Source organism: Suricata suricatta, chromosome 5 (assembly GCF_006229205.1).
Source record: "Suricata suricatta isolate VVHF042 chromosome 5, meerkat_22Aug2017_6uvM2_HiC, whole genome shotgun sequence".
Taxonomy (NCBI): domain Eukaryota; kingdom Metazoa; phylum Chordata; class Mammalia; order Carnivora; family Herpestidae; genus Suricata; species Suricata suricatta.
In genome coordinates this window covers 60054662-60073121 of record NC_043704.1, presented here as the reverse complement: position 1 = coordinate 60073121, position 18460 = coordinate 60054662, and the positions used below count along the sequence as shown (strand labels likewise).

The following is an 18460-nucleotide window of genomic DNA, read 5'->3' as shown; positions in this document are numbered from 1 at the left end:
GCCTCCAATCCTTAAGAGAGGAGAGGGAAGAAAGAGAAAGGAACTCTGGTGTGGGGAAGAATAGTCCAGACCTCTAAGAAAGCAGTTTGGTGGGAGGGGATAGTCAGAAGACTGCTGCCCTGGGGTTAGGAGGGATTGGCCAATGCAGGAAAGAGAAGAAGTTTCAGAGGAGTAGTAGGAAAGAAATGGAATGATAGAAACGGCAGTAAGTTTTTGTTTAATAAGCTCCTTAGTTTGGAAGCAAAAGAGAGAAAATGATTAAGAAGGAGATAAAGTGCTAGAGAGAAAGGAGTCAAGTATAGCGTCCCTCTCCTAGATGGAAGAATGATCTTTGGGTATTCTGGAGGGCTGAAAGACTGCATGGGCACAGGTCTGTTACGGTATATGTAGGATGCAGTGAAGGAACTCTTTCTTACTGGATGACCTCCATCTTCCTAGTGAATTAGGCAGGAAGTGGAAAAAAGGCAACTACTGTGTACTGAGCTCTTACCATGTACCACGTACCAGACACATGCTTGATCCATTAAATGTATTATATAAAATCCTAACAGTCTTCCCAGAGGTTGGTGACAGTCTCTCAAATTTAAATTTTTTTTAATATACTTTATTTATTTTTGAGAGACACAGAGAGACCGAATATGAACAGGGGAGGGGCAGAGAGAGAAAGAGACACAGAATCTGAAGCAGACTCCAGGCTCTGAGCTAGTGGTCAGCACAGAGCCCGATACAGGGCTCGAACCCACGAACTGTGAGATCATGACCTTAGCCGAAGTTGGACGCTCAACCGACTGAGCCACCCAGGTGCCCCAGTCTCTCAAATTTTAAATGTGATGATGCCAAGACTTAAAGGAATATTTATTTTACTGTTTTTAAAGTTTTTAAAATTTATTTATTTTTGAGAGTGAGAGAGAAAGAGAGAGTGTATGTGTATATGCATGTAAGTGTGCACAAGCAGGGGAGAGGCAGAGAGAGAGGGAGAGAAAGGATCAGAACCAGGCTCTGAACTGTCAGTGGAGAGCCTGACATGGGGCTTAAATCCACAAACCATGAGATCATAATCTGAATGGTAGCCGGATGCTTAAGCAATTGAGCCACCCAGACACCCTAGATTTTATTTTATTATTATTTTTATTTAAATTTTTTTATTTTAAGTAGGCTTTACTTCAGTGCAGAGCCCAGTATGGGGTTTGAACTCATGACTCTGAAATCAAGACCTGAGCCGAGATCAAGAATCTAATGCTTAACCGACTGAGCCACCCAGGCACCCCTTTATTATTGTTTTTTTAAATAGTCTCTACACCCAATATGAGGCTTGAACTCTGAGATCAAGAGTCAGCCAGGCACCCCAAGGAATACTTATTTTTAAAACCAAGTAGCTAATAAATGTCAGTTTTTTGATTTTAGGTCTGATATCAAAGACTATTCTCATTCTCTTATGCCAGTCATTCATTAATTTGAGGTGACAGCTATATGGAGAGTTAGTGATTATAGTGGTTGTGCTTCAGAATCACTTTTGGGGCCTAAAATATTTCTTGCACCTTGCACCATTCATTCCTTCACCAACATACTTTTTAAAAAAGATTATTTATTTATTTATTTATTTATTTATTTATTTATTTAGAGAAAGTGCAAGGGGAGGGGCAGAGACAGAGGGAGAGAGAATCCTAAGCAGGCTCTGCACTGACATTGCAAAGGCTGATGTGGGGTTTGAACCTACAAACTGTGAAATCAAAGTCGGACCTTTAACTAACTGAGCCTCACCAGCATTCTTATTGATTACCTGTTATGTTACAGTTCTTCAGAGAAACAGAACCAATAGAATATATATCACAAGATGAGTGCAGAACATTATATAACATCATATGGAGGTGGGAGGGAGATGAGGGCTCGTGAAAAGGACACAGAAACTAGCCCAGAAGAGGCCCAGTGGCCAAGGCTTGAATAATTTCAACAATAATATAACTATAGCATTATATTTTAACCCAAAGGGTAAAATATTTCTTTGAGACCATATTGATATAAATAACTGATTGAATAAATTAATTGGAGGAGAGACAAATCTTTGCAGAATAATTTTTAAAAATATATTTACATACTCTCTTCTTTATTAGATGGAGATTAATTCCCTTCTCCTTGGGTATGGGTTAGACTTAGTACCCGCTTCCAAAGACTAGATTATGGAAAGGGAAAAATAGTAACATAGCAGTAATTACTTGAGTCATCTTAGTAGGAAATTTGAGGAGGAAAGTTGGTGTGAAAGACTGTATCTTTTATGACATAGAACCTTCAGTATGATCTAAGTAATTTAATATAAAGATTACTTAAATTTAAGTAATTTAAGGATGTTTTATTTGTATAGTGAAAAAAATCGAGTTAAGCAACAAAAAGAATTAAAAATAGGAAAATAAGGCTACATCTTTATTAACATTGAAAAGCTGGGAAGAGTGTCCTCTAAAGATCAAAAACACTGAGGAATTTATGAAAAATGCAAAGCATATGGGATCGGGTTGATGGCAAAGCTATACAGTTTGGAGAACTTGCAATCCATTATAAACTTAAAGGGGAAACAGTAGGAAAGTGAGTTTTCCCACTGCAATTCTGGAAAATCCCAAAGCTTAGAAATTTTGAAAGGTAGTAAGGGCTTGAGGTTGGTTGTCTTAGTCCATTCAGGCTGCTATAACAAAATGTAGACTGGGTGGCTTAGAAACAACAGAAATTTATTTCTCACAGTTTTGGAGGCTGGGAGTCCAAATCATGGTGCCAGCATAGTTGGATTCTGCTGAAGGCCTTCTTCCAGGTTGTGGTCTACCTACTTCATGCTGAACCCTCACGTGGTGGAAGGAAGGGCTAAGCAAGTGTTCTGGGCCATCTTTCATAAGGGCATGAATCCGATTCACGAAGGCTTTGCCCTCATGACTGAATCATTTCCCAAAGGTCCTACCTCTTAATACCATCACCTTGGGATTTAGGATTTCAACATAAGAATTTGGGGGGGGGGGCACATTCAGACAATAGCAGTGGTCAAAGGTAATTAGCAGACTTCAGAACAGCTGTCACAGGACCAATTAGAATACTTAATTACAGTGTTTCCTCACAGGCTAAACTAGTAGAATATATTTATATAAATTGAGGCCATCTCTGTCATGGGCTTTAGGACCAGAGCAGGAATCGGGGCTATATTTTAGAGAACTTCCAGTTGTCACTGTGAATGTGGAGCCCCTTCCTTCAGAAGCCACCCATCTAGCTGTTCACCTTCTCCTTCCATGTTTGATACTTTTGAAAGCCAGAACTTTTATGATTAGCACGCACATTCATGGCAGGGAGAAGAGTGATTTTCACATATATTAAAGAATTGGTTCTTAGTGGCAGAAGCACCATAAAATCACCTAGGGAGCTTTCTTTAAAGGGGTGATTTCTACAGTGCATCCAGAATTGAAAACTGCTATGCTGGGGAAACTAACTTTATCTGCCAATCCAGTTAATGAGTTCTCATTAAATATTTAAGAAAACCAATAGGTTGAAAGAGTGACATCCAGCTGAACAAAAAGAGGAATTGATCTTTGAGAGAGCAAATTGAATGTAATGGACAAAAGATAACATTTTTGTTAAAAAATACTCTAACAAATTTGAGAACATGTGATTTCCATACAATAGCAATGGTGCTATGAAAAAGAACAAGAAAGTTTTTAGAAATTAGAAACACGTTTTCTGAAAGAAAACTTCAATAGCAGACTGAATAGCAACATGGTTGTAATAGATGACTAATGAACTAGATAGTCAAATCAAGGAATTCTTCTAAAATCTGGTATGGGGCACCCGGGTGGCTCAGTTGCTTGAGCGTCAGCTTCGGCTCAGGTCATGATCTCCTGGTTTGTGAGACTGAGCCCCACGTGGGGCTTGCTGCTGTCAGCCCATTAGCACAGCGCCCACTTTAGATCCTCTGCCCTCCTCTCTGCCCTTCCACTGCTGCCCACTCCCAAAAATAAAGTCTATTTTTAAAATATGGTACAAAAAGACAAGAAAATTATGAGCGGTTGGACATGCAGGATAAATCAAGGAGGAGAACTAACCACTTGAGCCAAAAGTCTACACAATTTCAGTAAGCATGGCATGAGAGATGGGCAAGGGGCAGTTGGTGGGGAAGAGAGAGTATTTTAAAACTTTTGTAACGGGGCACCTGGGTGGCTCAGTTGGGTGACATCTGTCTTTGGCTCAGGTCATGATCTCACAGTCCATGAGTTTAAGCCCTGCATCAGGCTTTCTGCTGTCAGTGCAGAGCCCTCTTCAGATCCTCTGTCCCCCGCTCTTTCTGTCCCTCCCCCTCTTGCATGGGCGTGCCTTCTCACAAGAACAACAATAACAGAAATCATTAAAAAACCCTTTTGTAACAAGAGGGGAGGAGACCATAGATACCGTTTTTAAGAGGAAGAAAATATATTTAAATTTTAATAAGAGGATAGGTTATCAATAAGCAGTTCTTTTTCTCTCAGCTTTGCTGTTCTTTGTGTATCACTTTCCTCCTCAAACTGGCTTCTTTCTTTTGCATGATGTCTGTAATGTCCATATTCGGAATTACATGCTTTCTCTTTAAATTGGAAAAGGAAAGAGCATAGCATCAAGGAAAAGTCTCAAAGTTTGCTATATTTGGACCAGTCTGAGACCCGTCACTGTGCCTAGAAAAAAAGTCATGTGCCAAGGTCTTCCCACTGAAACACGGGGGCCGGTTCAGGGGCACATACCTGAGTGAGAGTCAGGGAATTCCATGAAGTGGAGAGGAGAAAATATCAAATGTCCATTATAGTGTGTTTCTTAAAATAGTTAGGGAAATTCACAAACTGAACAGATAAAAGAGGAAAAAAGGTGTTGTGGAAAAAAACGAAAAATCAGGCAAGGAAAAGTAAAACATGTAGGTGGGAGGAGAGGGAGAAGAGAATGTGACCACAAGGGACAGTGTTTATGATAAATGTGACTGGAATAACTCCATTCTCTCTTTTTTCCTTTCCTTTCCTTTTTTTTTTTTAAATGCTCTTAGATTGTATAGAACCAAATCTCTTGATTTGCATTATGTCAGACGCATATAAAGCAAAATACTGTAGACAGTTTATAAATAAAATACACATATACTTGCCCCAGGCAGTTGTTGAGTAGAAGAAAATGCACACATAGTTTGCATGTTATCAAAGTTTATTTCAAAGTGCAAACATTTTCTTTTAAAAATACGTAATAGAATGTTACACCTAAGTAGGTAATAATACAGCTTCTTCTTAAATACTCATTTAAAAAGAGTAGGGGTGCCTGAGTGGCTCAGTCTGTTGAGCATACAACTTTGGCTCAGGTTACATAATCTCACGGTTAGTGAGATTGAGCCCCACATTGGGCTTGCTGTCAGCGTGAATCCTGCTTTGGATTTTCTGTTCCCTTCTCTCTGGCCCTCTCCTGCTTGCACTCTCTCTCTCAAAAATAAACAAACATTAAAAAAGATAATAAAAAATTTTTGAAAGGAGCGGGGTGGCACCTAGCCGACCCATTTGTTAGAGTGTGCGGCTCTTGATCTCTGGGTTATGAGTTTGAGCCCCATGTTGGGTGTAGAAATTACTTAAAAAAACAAATACTCATGTAACACTTAGCAAAAATATATCATGTCAGAGGGCTATAAAAAAATCTCAAATTCTAAAAATTTGACACTTTAAAAAATTTTATTTATTAAAAAAATTTTTTTTAATGTTTGTTTATTTTTGAGAGAGGGAGAAGAGAATGTGAGCTGGGGAGGGGCAGGGAGAGACAGAGACGGAATCTGAAGCAGGATCCAGGCTCAGCACTGTCAGCACAGAGCCCGATGCGGGGCTCTCAGATCATGCACCTAACCAACTGACCCACCCAGGCACCCCAGATAATAAATAAATTTTATTTAAGTAATCTCTACACCTAACGTAGGGCTCAAACTCACAACCTGAAGATCGAGAGTTGCATGCTCCACCAACGGAGCCAGCCAGGCACCCCTAAAAATCAGATACTATTTATTGCCAATCATAATGCAGGGAAACTGCGCACATGCACACACACATACACACACAAATTAACAAAATGGGAACAAAAAAAGAAATAGAACTACTTGGAAAGCTTTTTATTTCAACTCAAGTTAGAGGATATAAAAATTGAAATTAGAAAGAAGAAAAAGTCAAGATAGCAAAAAGAACATCACAGAAAAAGAAATATAAATGATTCCTAACATGTGAAAGGGTATTCAGCCTCATGAGTTATCAAGGAGAAGCAATAAGATACCTTTTGTTTTCCTTTTGGACTGAGAAAAGCTTAAAAGATGTCGATTGCAGCCTTTTTTTTTTTTTTTCAGGATTGTTTTCAGTAGCAATAATAGTAAAAAGGGAAGAGGGAAAAATGAGTATTGATCAATGGGAAACAGTTAAATAAATTATGGCTCCATGCTGGATATCACTATGTAGGTATTAAAAGAATAAGGTAAATTGATATGTACTTACCTGGAAAGATGTTCATAACATATTTCGAGGTAGAAAGAAAGCATGGTTCAGAGTGACATATATAGCATGATTTCATTTTGATAAAAAATTTATGTGCATGTGGCATATGATAAATATATATAAAATATATGTATATATAATAACTGTAGAAAGATAAAGAAAGTTGATGTCAAATTGATTCCAAGCTAGGTGAGAGTAAAACTGAATAGGTGATAGTGGGAACTCTAATTTTTCTCCCCCCAAAAAAGGGATGTAGTTATGGATAATATTTGCTTCTTTGTCTTTCAGTACAGTATTTTAATTTTTAATTTTTTTTAATTTTATTTTAGCGAGAGAGCACATGAGTGGGGGAGAGGGGCAGAGGGAGGAAGAGAGAGAATCTTAAGCAGACTCCATATTCAGCACCAAATCTGGTGTGGGGCTTTGAGCCCACAACCCTGCGGTTATGACCTGAGCTGAAACCAAGAGTCTGACGCTTAACTGACTGAGCCAACCAGGCACCCTTCAGTAGATTAATTTAAAAAATAATTTGAAATTTAAGTGAAACTACATACTATTTAGAAATTAATGACTATTGAAAATATCATATATTAAAATCTATGGACTGTCAACAAAGTTGTACCTTGAGGAAACATAGTCTTAAATACATTTATTAGAAAGACTGAGAAGTTAATTCATACACATTTATGTTCTTCTCCCCATCCCAAAGGATAGGTATTACATATGTTTGTAACTTTTAAAATTAAAAATATATATACTTATATAAGTATATACATATTTACATGTACATGTACATATATACATATGTGTGTGTGCGTGTGTGTATAATTTGCTAGGGCTGCCAAAGAATACCACAGACTGGGTGGTTTAAACAAATATTCATTTTCTTATAGCTCTGGAGTCTAGAAGTTCAAGATTAAGGTGTCAGCAGGCTTGATTTCCTCTGCGGCCTCTCATCTTGGCTTATAGATGGTCGCCTTCTTGTGGTATCCTCATGTGATAGTTTTCATGTCTGTGTGGTCTTTGTTTTAATCTCCTTTTCTTATAAGGACACCAGGCAGGGGCACCTGGGTGGCTCAGTTGGTTAAGCATCCAACTCTTGGTTTCAGCTTAGGTCATGATCTCATAGTTCATGAGTTCTAGCCCCACATTGAGCTTCACTGGGATTCTCTCTCCCTCTCTCTTTGCCCCTCCCCTGTTCATGCTCTCTTTCTCAAATAAATAAATTTTTTTAAAAAAAGGACACCAGGGGCACCTGGGTGGCTCTGTCAGTTAAGCGTCCGATTTCAGCTCAGGTCATGATCTCACGGTTCATGGATTTGAACCCCGTGTCAGGCTCTGTGCTGATAACTCAGAGCCTGGAGCCTGCTTTGGATTCTGTCTCCCTCTCTCTCTGCCCCTCCCCACTCATCTCTGTCTTTGTCTCTGTCTCTGTCTCTCTCAAAAATAAATATTAAAAAAAATTTTTAAAGATACCATCGGATTAGGGCCCACCGTAAGGCTCCTTAAAATATTTTTGAAAATATTTATTACTTTTGAGGAAGAGAGAGAGCGTGAGCAGATATATTAAGATATATTAAGATATAATTTGCATGTCATAAAACTCACCCTTTTAAAGATTAGAATTCAGTGTATTTTAGCATATTTACGAAGTTGTATGGTCATCTCCATACAAGAACATCATCCCCCAAGGAAAGCCATACCCATTAGCCGTCACTCTTTATTCCCTCTCTCCACTCCTGGCAACCACTAATCTACTTTCTGTCTCTGTAGACTTGCCTGTTCTGGACATTTTATATAAATGGAATATGTGACCTTTAATGTCAGGCTTCTTTCACTTACCATGTTTTCAAGGATTGCCATGCTGTAGCACCTATCATTACTCCGTATCTTTTTACAGCTGAATAACATTCACTTGTGTGGATATAGCACATTTTACTTATCCATTCATCATTCACATGGACCTTTGGCTTGTTTCAACTCACTGGCTGTTATGAATATTTCTGCAACAGACATACATGCACACGTTTTTGTACCTGTGTTTTCAGTTCTTCTGGGTGTATACCTAGGTGGCATTGCTGGATCATAGAATGACTTTGTGTTTTAACTATTTGAGGAACTGCCAAACTATTTTCCCCAGTGACTATACCATTTTACATTCCCACCAGCAATGTATGAGGTAATAGCACACATTTGATAAACACGTATTTTTTTCTAGCTTTATTGAGGTATGATTGAGGTATATATACTTAAGATATACAACATGATATTTTGATATATGTATACAATGTATACCACGGCTGACCTAAGTAACATATCCATCCACTCACATAGTTACTTTTTGTGGTAAGAATGAAAGATTTTAAGATCTTCTCTCTTAGTAAATTGCAAGTATACAATAAATAATGATTAACTATAGTCATCATACTGTACATTAGGTCTCCAGAACCTATTCATCTTATACCTGAATGTCTGTACCCTTTGATCAACCTCTCGGATTTCCCCTATTACCTTTGGATGGATAGCTAGAAGTGAGATTGTTGGATTATAGTATTTCTGTTTTTAATTTGGAAGAATCTCCATACTGTTTTCCATAATGGCTGCACCAATTTCCATTCCCATCTGTTGTGTACAAGGGCTTCCTTTTCTCCATATCTTCACCAACACTTGTTATCTTTTGACTTTTTTTAAAAAAAAGTTTGTTTTTTTATTTTGAGAGAGAGGGGAGAGAGTAGCCCAAGTAGGCTCCATATTGTCGGTACAGAGCCCAATGTGGGGCTTGAATCCATGAACCATGAGATCATGACCTACTGGAAACCATGAGTTGGACACTTAACCAACTGAGCCTCACTTTTTGATAGTAACTCTTCTAGCAGGTATGAGGTGAGATATCATTATGGTTTTGATGCACATTCCCCTGATGATTAATGATGTTGAACATCTTGTTATATACTTGTTGGTCATTTTTATGTCTTCTTTGGAAATATATATTCTTCTTTGAATGAATATTTTTGAAAGAAATTTCAAGGGATTGATTAAGTGGCAAGGACCTTGAGAGAGCCTTATGAGGTAATGTTCTATATCTTGATCTTAGAGGTGGTTACATGGGTATATTCACATATATAAACTCATTGAGCAGTGAACTTAAATTAGTGACTTCTTGTATATAAGTTATATGCCAATAAAAAAGAAAAAAATCCTTACTTCATTGTACTTTTTATCATTTTATTTTTTTTAATGTTTTATTTTTGAGAGAGAGACAGAGTGAGCAGGGGAGGGTCAGAGAGGGAGGGAGACACAGAATCCAGAGACAGGCTCCAGGCTCTGAGCTAGCTGTCAGCACAGAGCCCAACGCAGGGCTCGAACCCACCAACTGTGAGATCATGACCTGAGCCGAAGTTGGACGCCTAACCGACTGAGCCACCCAGGTGCCCCTGTATCATTTTAAAGCAGACCAGCGGAACTTTGTTTCAGAAATGAAGTCTGAACACCCTTACAGGCACAGAAAATTCCTTCACAGTCTAATCCAAGTTCTTGCTGTCTCCATTTCCTGTTTCCTTCCCTCTCTCCCGTATTTTTTATATTCCTGCTATAGTCCTCAAATTCACAAGACTTTAATGTTTCACTGCCATTGCAGTTGCTCTTCGGCTAACTCATATCTCTCTCCTCTCCATCTTGACTGACAAAAATACTATGTAATCTTCAAAACCTGGCTTTCTTTGAATCCCACAAGAAACATGCCTGATACCATGTTCTTTCATAGCATTTTATTAAGAAATCTTTGAGATAGCATTTACCAATTTTTAAATTCACTTTTAAAACTTTTTTATTTTATTTTATTAAAAATTTTTTTTTTAATGTTTATTTATTTTTTGAGAGAGAGATACACAGACTGGGTGAGTGGGGAAGGGACTGAAAGAGATGGAGACACAGAATCTGAAGTAGGCTCTAGGCTCTGAGCCGTCAGCACAGAGCCCAGTGTGGGGCTCAAATTCATAAACCATGAGATAATGACCTCAAGTTAGATGCTTAACTGCCTGAGCCACCCAGGCCCCACTAAAACCTTTTTATTTTAAAAGGATTATAGAACCGAAAGAAGTTACAAAAATACTACAATGAATCCATGTGCTCCTGACCCATAGGACAATAACAAAATTAGGAAATTGACATTCATTAAATAATTTTTAAATTCATCTTCTTTTTAGTTATTTTTTAAATTATCTGCACTGCCCAATATGGTAACCACTAGCTACATGTAACTATTTAAATTACGTAAAATTAAAAGTTTGGTGGTCTCATTAGCACATTTCAAGCATTTAATATGCACATATGACTAATGGCGACCATATGGACAACACAGATATAGAATATCTCCATTGACAAAGTTCTTTTGGATAGCCCCAACCTAGATTGTGTTCTTCTTGAGGGAAGACATGCCTTTTCCATCTTTATATCTGTAATTCCTAGGCAGTGAGGGTACTCAATCCATACCTGAGTGAGTCTAGTCCTACCCTCTTGTTTTACATGTGAAGAAACTTGGGCCCTAAGTTGTGATAAATAAAATGATACTTAGCTTTTCAGTAGCAAATCTAGAATTATAGCTCATTTTCCCAATTCCAGGTTCACTGTTTTTTGCAAGTGGACACATTGGTATGTGAGCTCATTGATTTTTATCAGTTTTAGAGGAAGGAACAGTGTTAAAATAATGCACCTCTCAGACTTTAGGGTACCAAAAATCAACTAGTAAGCTTGTTTTTCTGGACTTGTCTTTCCTAAGATTCTGATTCAGCAGGTCTGGTGTAGGGCACAGAGATCAATATTTTAAACATATGCTTAGTCACATATGTGTGGTCATAAGGATAGCTCAGAAGAGAGAGCAGCAGAACAGAGAGCCTAGAAATGGAATTGCACTGATAAGGACATTTGATTTTTAACAAATCAAAGGAAATCCTTTCAACAAATGATGTTGGAACAACTAAATATTCATGTGGAAAAATAATGAACTTTAACCCCTAGCTTCTACCATATGGATCATTGATCTAAAAATGATATCATAAACCTTGTAGAAGTAATCATAGTAGACTATTGTGGGGATGAGTAAAGGTTTCTTGGACCAGCCACAAAAAGAAATAACCACAAAATAAAAATTGCTAAGTTATACTTCATCAAGAGCTATTGCTTCCCAAAAGGCACAATTAAGAAAATGCATAGTGGGAGACAATATTTGCAAACTATGTTTCAGACCAATGACAAGTATACAGAAGATATATGTAACTCAGAATATATGAAGATTTTCTTAAGGCAATAATAAGAGGATAAACGATGCAATTAAAAAACTGGTAAAAAGATGGGGTACCTGGGTAGCTCAGTTGGTTAAGTGTCTGATTTTGGCTCAGGTCATGGTATCATAGTTTCACAGTTGTGAAGCAGAGCCTGCTTCAGATTCTGTATCTCCCTCTCTCTCTGCTCCTCCCCTGCTCATGCTGTCTCTCCCTTTCTCTCTCTCAAAAATAAATAAACATTTTTTAAAAAACTGGCAAAAAGATATGAACAGACAAAAGAAGATCTACAAATGCTCTTAATTTTTTTTTAATGTTTATTTTTGAGGGAGAGAGAGAGAAAGAGAGAGAGACTGTATGTGTGAGACGGGGTGGGAGAGGGCCAGAAAGAGAGGGAAACAGAACTCAAAGCAGGATCCAGGCTCTGAGCTGGCAGCACAGAGCCCAATGTGGGGCTCAAACTCACAAACTGTGAGATCATGCCCTGAGCCAAAGTAGGATACTTAACTGACTGAGCCACCCAGGTGCCCCCTACAGATGGTCTTCATATGCACATAAAAAATTATTCAATGTTATCAATCACCAAGGAAATGAACATTAAACTACCATGAGATTCCACTATTTAACCACCAGAATGGTTGAAATGAATAAGCAGACAAAGCCCAGTGTTGGAAAGATATTGAGCAACCAGAACTCTTAACGTTTTGGGTAGGGATGCAAAATGGTACTGTCACTCTGGGGAAAGTGTGACAAATGTTCTAATAGAAGTCTTTTTGTGGATATACTTTTTCTATTTCTCTTGGGTAGATACTTAGGAGTGGAACTACAGGGTGTATAATAAGCATTTCTACTCCTGGGTATTTACTCAATAGAAAGACTATACTCATGAAAAATGTCACACAAGAGTGTTCATAGAGAGCAGCTTTTCTTCATTGTCCCCAAAACATGGGACAGTCAGGTGTTCATCTATGGAAAATAAACAAGCTGTTTTATAAACTCACAAAAAGTTATACTTTCATACTCAGCAATAGAAAGGAACAAACTTCTGGATGAGATTTCAGAAATATTATGCTGAGTGAAAGCTTGACACAACCGAATTCTCAGAGCATTGTAAAGTTCAGTAGTGAAAAAATGAGAACGCTGGCTGCCTCTGTGGGAGTAGCAGAAGGTGTTGACTACGAAGGCTCATGAGAGAACGTTTTTTGGTGGGAATAATGTTCTGTACCTTGATAGGGGTTGGGTCACACAGGGGGGTGCATTTGTCAGAACTCACTGAACGTTATACTTACGATTTGTGCATTTTACTATACATAATGCAAGGGGAAAAAGCAGTTTTAGAAGTTGTGATTTTGATACAAGTAATCTCAAAACCACACTTTGAGAACCATTGGATTTGACTAATTTCAGAAATAATTCTTTCTTACCATAAAATAAAGTAATTCATAGATTACTAATATAACATTTTGAAATTTTTCTTTAAAGATTCATGGCACTTTAAATGTTTTTAAGAATATATTTGTATTTAGTTACATAAATATTGTATTGAATGTAACATTTCCTTATTAGGTTAATGAATCAGTGGACAAGGATTTATGACAATATTATATAGTTCATAATTTCAATAAGTATTCTTTTGAAGAACAATAAATAAGTGTTCTTTTCAAATGTCAGGAATGTAAGCTTAGTATCAGGAGAAATATCATATGGAAACAGTAGTACACTGATGTGTGTAATTGAACTGGTTAAAATGTGGTTTGAGATGGATATTTACAGTGACATTTGGTAAACTGGGCGATGTACCTCTTTCACTTAAACTCCTGCCTCTCAGCCCTATGCGATGAGTATGTTTACTTATGTGATAGACCTCTAGCATCATTTACTTTAAGACTCTAGATGTTCAGAAGTTTAGAACTTTTACGTCATGTATCTTAGTTGTAACATGAATCTGCAAACTTTCAATAGTGCTCAAAAGTTTTACAGATTTAAAACTGAAACTGTAACAGTAATGACCAAATGCTGACTCATGGCACAAGGGAAGTCTGACCTTACAGGTTTATACATGAAACGATGTGTTCACCTGTCATGCCATATCCCAAATAATCTCTCCTACCGTAGGGTATAGGTCAGATGCTGAAATCCACCAACTAGAGATACCTGCCTGTGTTTCTAAATTTTCATGATAAGAATCCCCTGGAGCACTCATTAAATTTCAGACCCCTCCCTTAGAGATTGGAATTCCTCCCTTAGAGACTGATTGAGTGGGTCAGGCTGACAGTGGGTTCACAATTCGTATTTTTTAACTAATATCTTGTTGAAAATACAGATTCCTAGGCCCTACCCACTGTTTCTCATTTGTCTGGGATGAAGCCCCCAAACCTACATTTTTTGGTAATGTTTTTACTTACTTTTGTGAGAGAGTGTAAAGCTGAGGTGGGGCAGAGAGAGGGGACGGAGGATCTGAAGCAGGTCCTCTGCCAAGAGCAGCGAGTCCAATATGGGGCTCAAGCTCACAAACCGCAAGGTCATGACCTGAGCTGAAGGTAGACACCCAGTGGACTAAGCCACCTGGGTGCTCCCAAATCTGCATTTTTTAGAGTATATATAGTGCACAGTTCTGAAGGCTGTCTTCCTAGTGTCCCTGCCTTAGTGGAAGATCCTTGAGTAAGTCTTCAGTCACTCTCACAAGTGGGAGATTGAAGGAAGATAATTTTAGAATTGAGGGCAGACCTTAGTGTAAGGCATAGAACTTGAGGGACAGTGAGCATGCCCAAGAGAGAATCTTCTAGGATCTGTCCAATGGCTACAGTACTTGCTACCATTTTTGTGGGGGTGAAGTGTGGGCAGCCCATTGGAAAGTGACTTTTTAAAGCTATTACATTCATTAGCTTTCACAAATGCTGAGGCGGCCATTTCAGGGTCATTCTGTTCGCCACTAAAAATCTGCCTGCATGCCCTAAGCTGCCAGTTGTTTTACATGCCAATGGAAACCTAGCCACTATAAACATTCGTTGATTTTTCTCTTGTGTAGTAAGAAGAAAACATAACTTATAGACCATCTTCTGGCAGAAGATGATAGATTTGGATCAGAAACGGGAGGCGCTGGAAGCCAGGAATCAAAAGTGAAGAACTTCTGCAAGCCCTTGGGTGATAAAGGTGACAGGGACTTATTTATTTACTCATATGTCCCAAGTTGTCATTATATAGTAACCCGATGTGAGCGTGTTGCCTTCAGGCTGATGTGTACCATCACACATGTGAGGGAGAGAGTGGAATAAGCTGCTGGAAATGGGTCTTTTCTTTTAATTTTTAAAAAAAATTTATTTTTAATGTTTTATTTATTTTTGATACAGAGAGAGACAGAGCATGAGAGGGGGAGGGGCAGAGAGAAAAGGAGACACAGAATCTGAAGCAGGCTCTAGGCTGTGAGCTAGCTGTCAGCACAGAGCCTGACATGGGGCTCGAACCCACAAACGTGAGATCTGACCTGAGCCGAAGTCAGAGCCTTAACCGACTGAGCCACCAAGGCACCCCTGGAAATGGGTCTTGAGTGCACATTTCTCCTTAGGCTTCAGTCAGTACTTCCTGTCATTACCTTGTCACCATTTACTTCTACTCATTCCCCAGGACCCTTTTCCCACCTTTCCAGGGCTAGAGCCCACTCTGAAATGCCTTCATTATTATTCATAGCTAACATTTGTTGAATTCTTTTTGCTGCTAGGCACCATGCTGCTGTGCTTTCCCTGCATTTTTCATTCTCTTCTCAAAACAACCCAAATGGTCTAGATGCTCTGATTATGATCCATTTTGTAGATGAAATATCTGAGTTTCCAAGAGTTTATATAGCTTTCCCAGGACCTCACAGCTAATAAATGGCAGAACCAGATTTTAAACTCATGCTTTCTTTCGTCTTTTTTTTTAAATTAAAAAGAAAAATTTTTAATGTTTGTTTATTTTTGAGAGACAGAGCACGAGTAGGGAAGGGTCAGAGAGAGACAGAGACCCAGAATCCGAAGCAGGTTCCAGGTTCTGAGCTGTCAGCCTAGACCCAGACATGGGGCTAGAACTCACTAACTGAAATCATGACCTAAGCCGAAGACGGATGCTGAATGACTAAGCCATCCAGGCACCCCTAAACTCATGCTTTCTGATTTCCAATTCCATACCCAGAAAATGGGGAACTGCACTTGCACCTATTCCAGTGTACCAGACATGCATCCCAAATGGACAGACCACTTTTGAAAGGCCGTCAGTCCCTGAGATTTGAAAGCATTAAAGTTTTCATTATGGGGACGCCTGTGTGGCTCAGTCAGTTAAGCCTCCGATTTCGGCTCAAGTCATGATCTCACAGTTCGTGGGTTTGAGCCCCGTATCGGGCTCTGTGCTGCTATCTAGCTCAGAGCCTGGAGCCTGCTTTGGATTCTGTGTCTCTCTCTCTCTCTCTGACCCTCCCCTGCTTGTGCTGTCTCTCTCTGTCTCTCAGAAAAAAAAAAAAATTAAAGTTTTCATTGTGAAATTTTTAAAAATCAGAGAAAAGAAAGACACCTATAATATTGCTAGCCTTATGTAACTATGACTATATATACACTATAGGAAAAGATATTTATTTGCCAAAAAATATATATATATATATACATATATATATATTCTTTAGTATCCTGATTTTTTTAAAGTTTGTTTATTTTGAGAGAATGCATGCATACAAGTTGAGAGGGAGCAAAGAGAGAGGGAAAGAGAGAACTCCAAGAACTGTCAGTGCAGAGCCTGATATGGAGCTCGAACTCATGAACCATGAGATCATGAGCTGAGCTGAAGTCAGATGCCCAAGCAACTGAGACGCCCTGGTGCCCCTGTGTCCTGATATTTTAAATATAAGTAGAATTTTTTTACTCCTACCCAGATTTTAATGAGTCTCAAGTGAAGCTGTAAGACTTCTAGCAGTTTGAGAGAAGGCTAGCAAGTGAATGAAAGAATGAATGAATGAATGAATGAATGAGTGAGTTTGCTTCCATGTATGGAATTATTACATGTCTGTGTGCTTGTCACTTGTTTTTTTGCATTCAGAGAGGAGAAGCAGTGTTCTAGTTTAACTTTTGTAGAACACTTCAAATAGTATGAACAAGGAACATACTCTCCCAACTCATGTATGTTTTTCCTGTCTTTTAAGCCTTTCTAGATTTCTAAGCTGATAAAAATCTTTACTCCAGTCTTCTTAAGCACTTTCTGGCGAGACCTCACATTTGACATTCACCATGCTGTCCATCTGCTAGTTATAATATTTTTTGTCCTGTTCTCTTATACCTTTTTCTATACACAGCAACTAATCCAGTGCTTTTTCATGGTGTCAGTTATGTTTTTTAGCACCAAAGTGCTATTAATTTCTCTAACATACTAGAATAACTTGGAACTTTCTGGTGTGTTCTTCCATGCTGTTTAGGTTCCTATCATTGTAACCATGCCAGAAATGACAGAGAATGAGACTCCTACAAAAAAGCAGCACAGGTATGTAGCCCTGGTCCAAAAATAATATAGTTTGAGTAGATAAGCAGCAGAATTAGTCCCCATTTTGTTAAATAGGCAGTCCTCAGGGAACTTGTATTTGGATGCCTGGAAGACCATTAGTCTCCAGTAATGTGTGTGGATAAATAAATACAGATTTGCAAAAAGGAGTACATAGTTAAAATTTACCTGTCCTCCTCATTTTATGGACAGTGTAACAAGAATGACAATCAGCAATTAAAATTTCGTAATGCCAAATCTATGCTAAGTGTTCAGTGTCTCCTGAAACTTTTACTTGCACAAGTATCACAGTCTTTGTAGATTGTTAAGTTCATTTAGGCTGAAGTCAATCTGAATAGACATTTTGTGACATTACAATTTTGTAACATTACCATATGCACATCAGTACATTATTACTTCTGATTCTTCGTATAAGCCCCACTCTGAATTTCTAGCATTGCATGGCCAGTGCTTTCATTAATATTGAAATCCTCATTCTCTTTCCTTACCAAATAACTATTAGGGATTGCTAATGTATTGAGTAATTGTACATAAAAGAGAAAAGCAATGGTTTTAGTAGATTAGCTTTATTTTTTTTGAAAGTAAAAGAAGACAATCTAGTTTATTTAATTTTCATAAAAATATAGCTAAGTACTTAAAATACCTGTAGTGAAAACACTTCATGAGGTTAAGGATGTTCTTTTGTTCCCTATCCTTTCACTGTTAAAAGTTTTGTTTTTTTAATGCTAATAAGTAGTAAATTTTTTTTTGTAGAACTTTTTTTTAATATAATACAATTTATTTTTTTAACATATGCAATTATTTTCCATCATTTACACTACAGTAGTTACAATGACACTCCAAACAGAAAAGCAAAGTAAAAAATCCACACCCCAACTTCTATTTCATGTAATTAGACTTATACAGAAATTAGAAGGTTATGTAACAACTAGTTAATCACCTAATTTCACAGCTATCTGAAGTGGCAGTCGTTATATAGCAGCTTATCTATGATACATTCAAGATACATGATACAATTTATTACTTGCCCATAAGCTACAACACAGCCTGCTTAATACCTTTCCTTAAATTCCACCTCTATACTACAATATGCTTGAGGTCTATGCAAAAAAGTAGCTACCTTTTATATAGGAAATGGATGATTAAGTCTTTGGTGTTGTAAAAGCA

The 18460-nt window shown here is 38.0% G+C and overlaps 1 protein-coding gene across 1 annotated transcript in view; it reads left to right on the top strand.

Annotated features, from left to right (window-relative positions):
- The window catches only part of USF3 (upstream transcription factor family member 3), a 44647-nt gene that overhangs the window by 7266 nt on the left and 18921 nt on the right, over positions 1–18460 (top strand). Inside the window, exons 2-3 of the mRNA XM_029939292.1 lie at positions 14805–14929; positions 17211–17275. Of these exons, the coding sequence (XP_029795152.1) occupies positions 17229–17275 (47 nt within the window). The 5' untranslated portion in view covers positions 14805–14929; positions 17211–17228. The remainder of the gene's footprint in view (positions 1–14804; positions 14930–17210; positions 17276–18460) is intronic.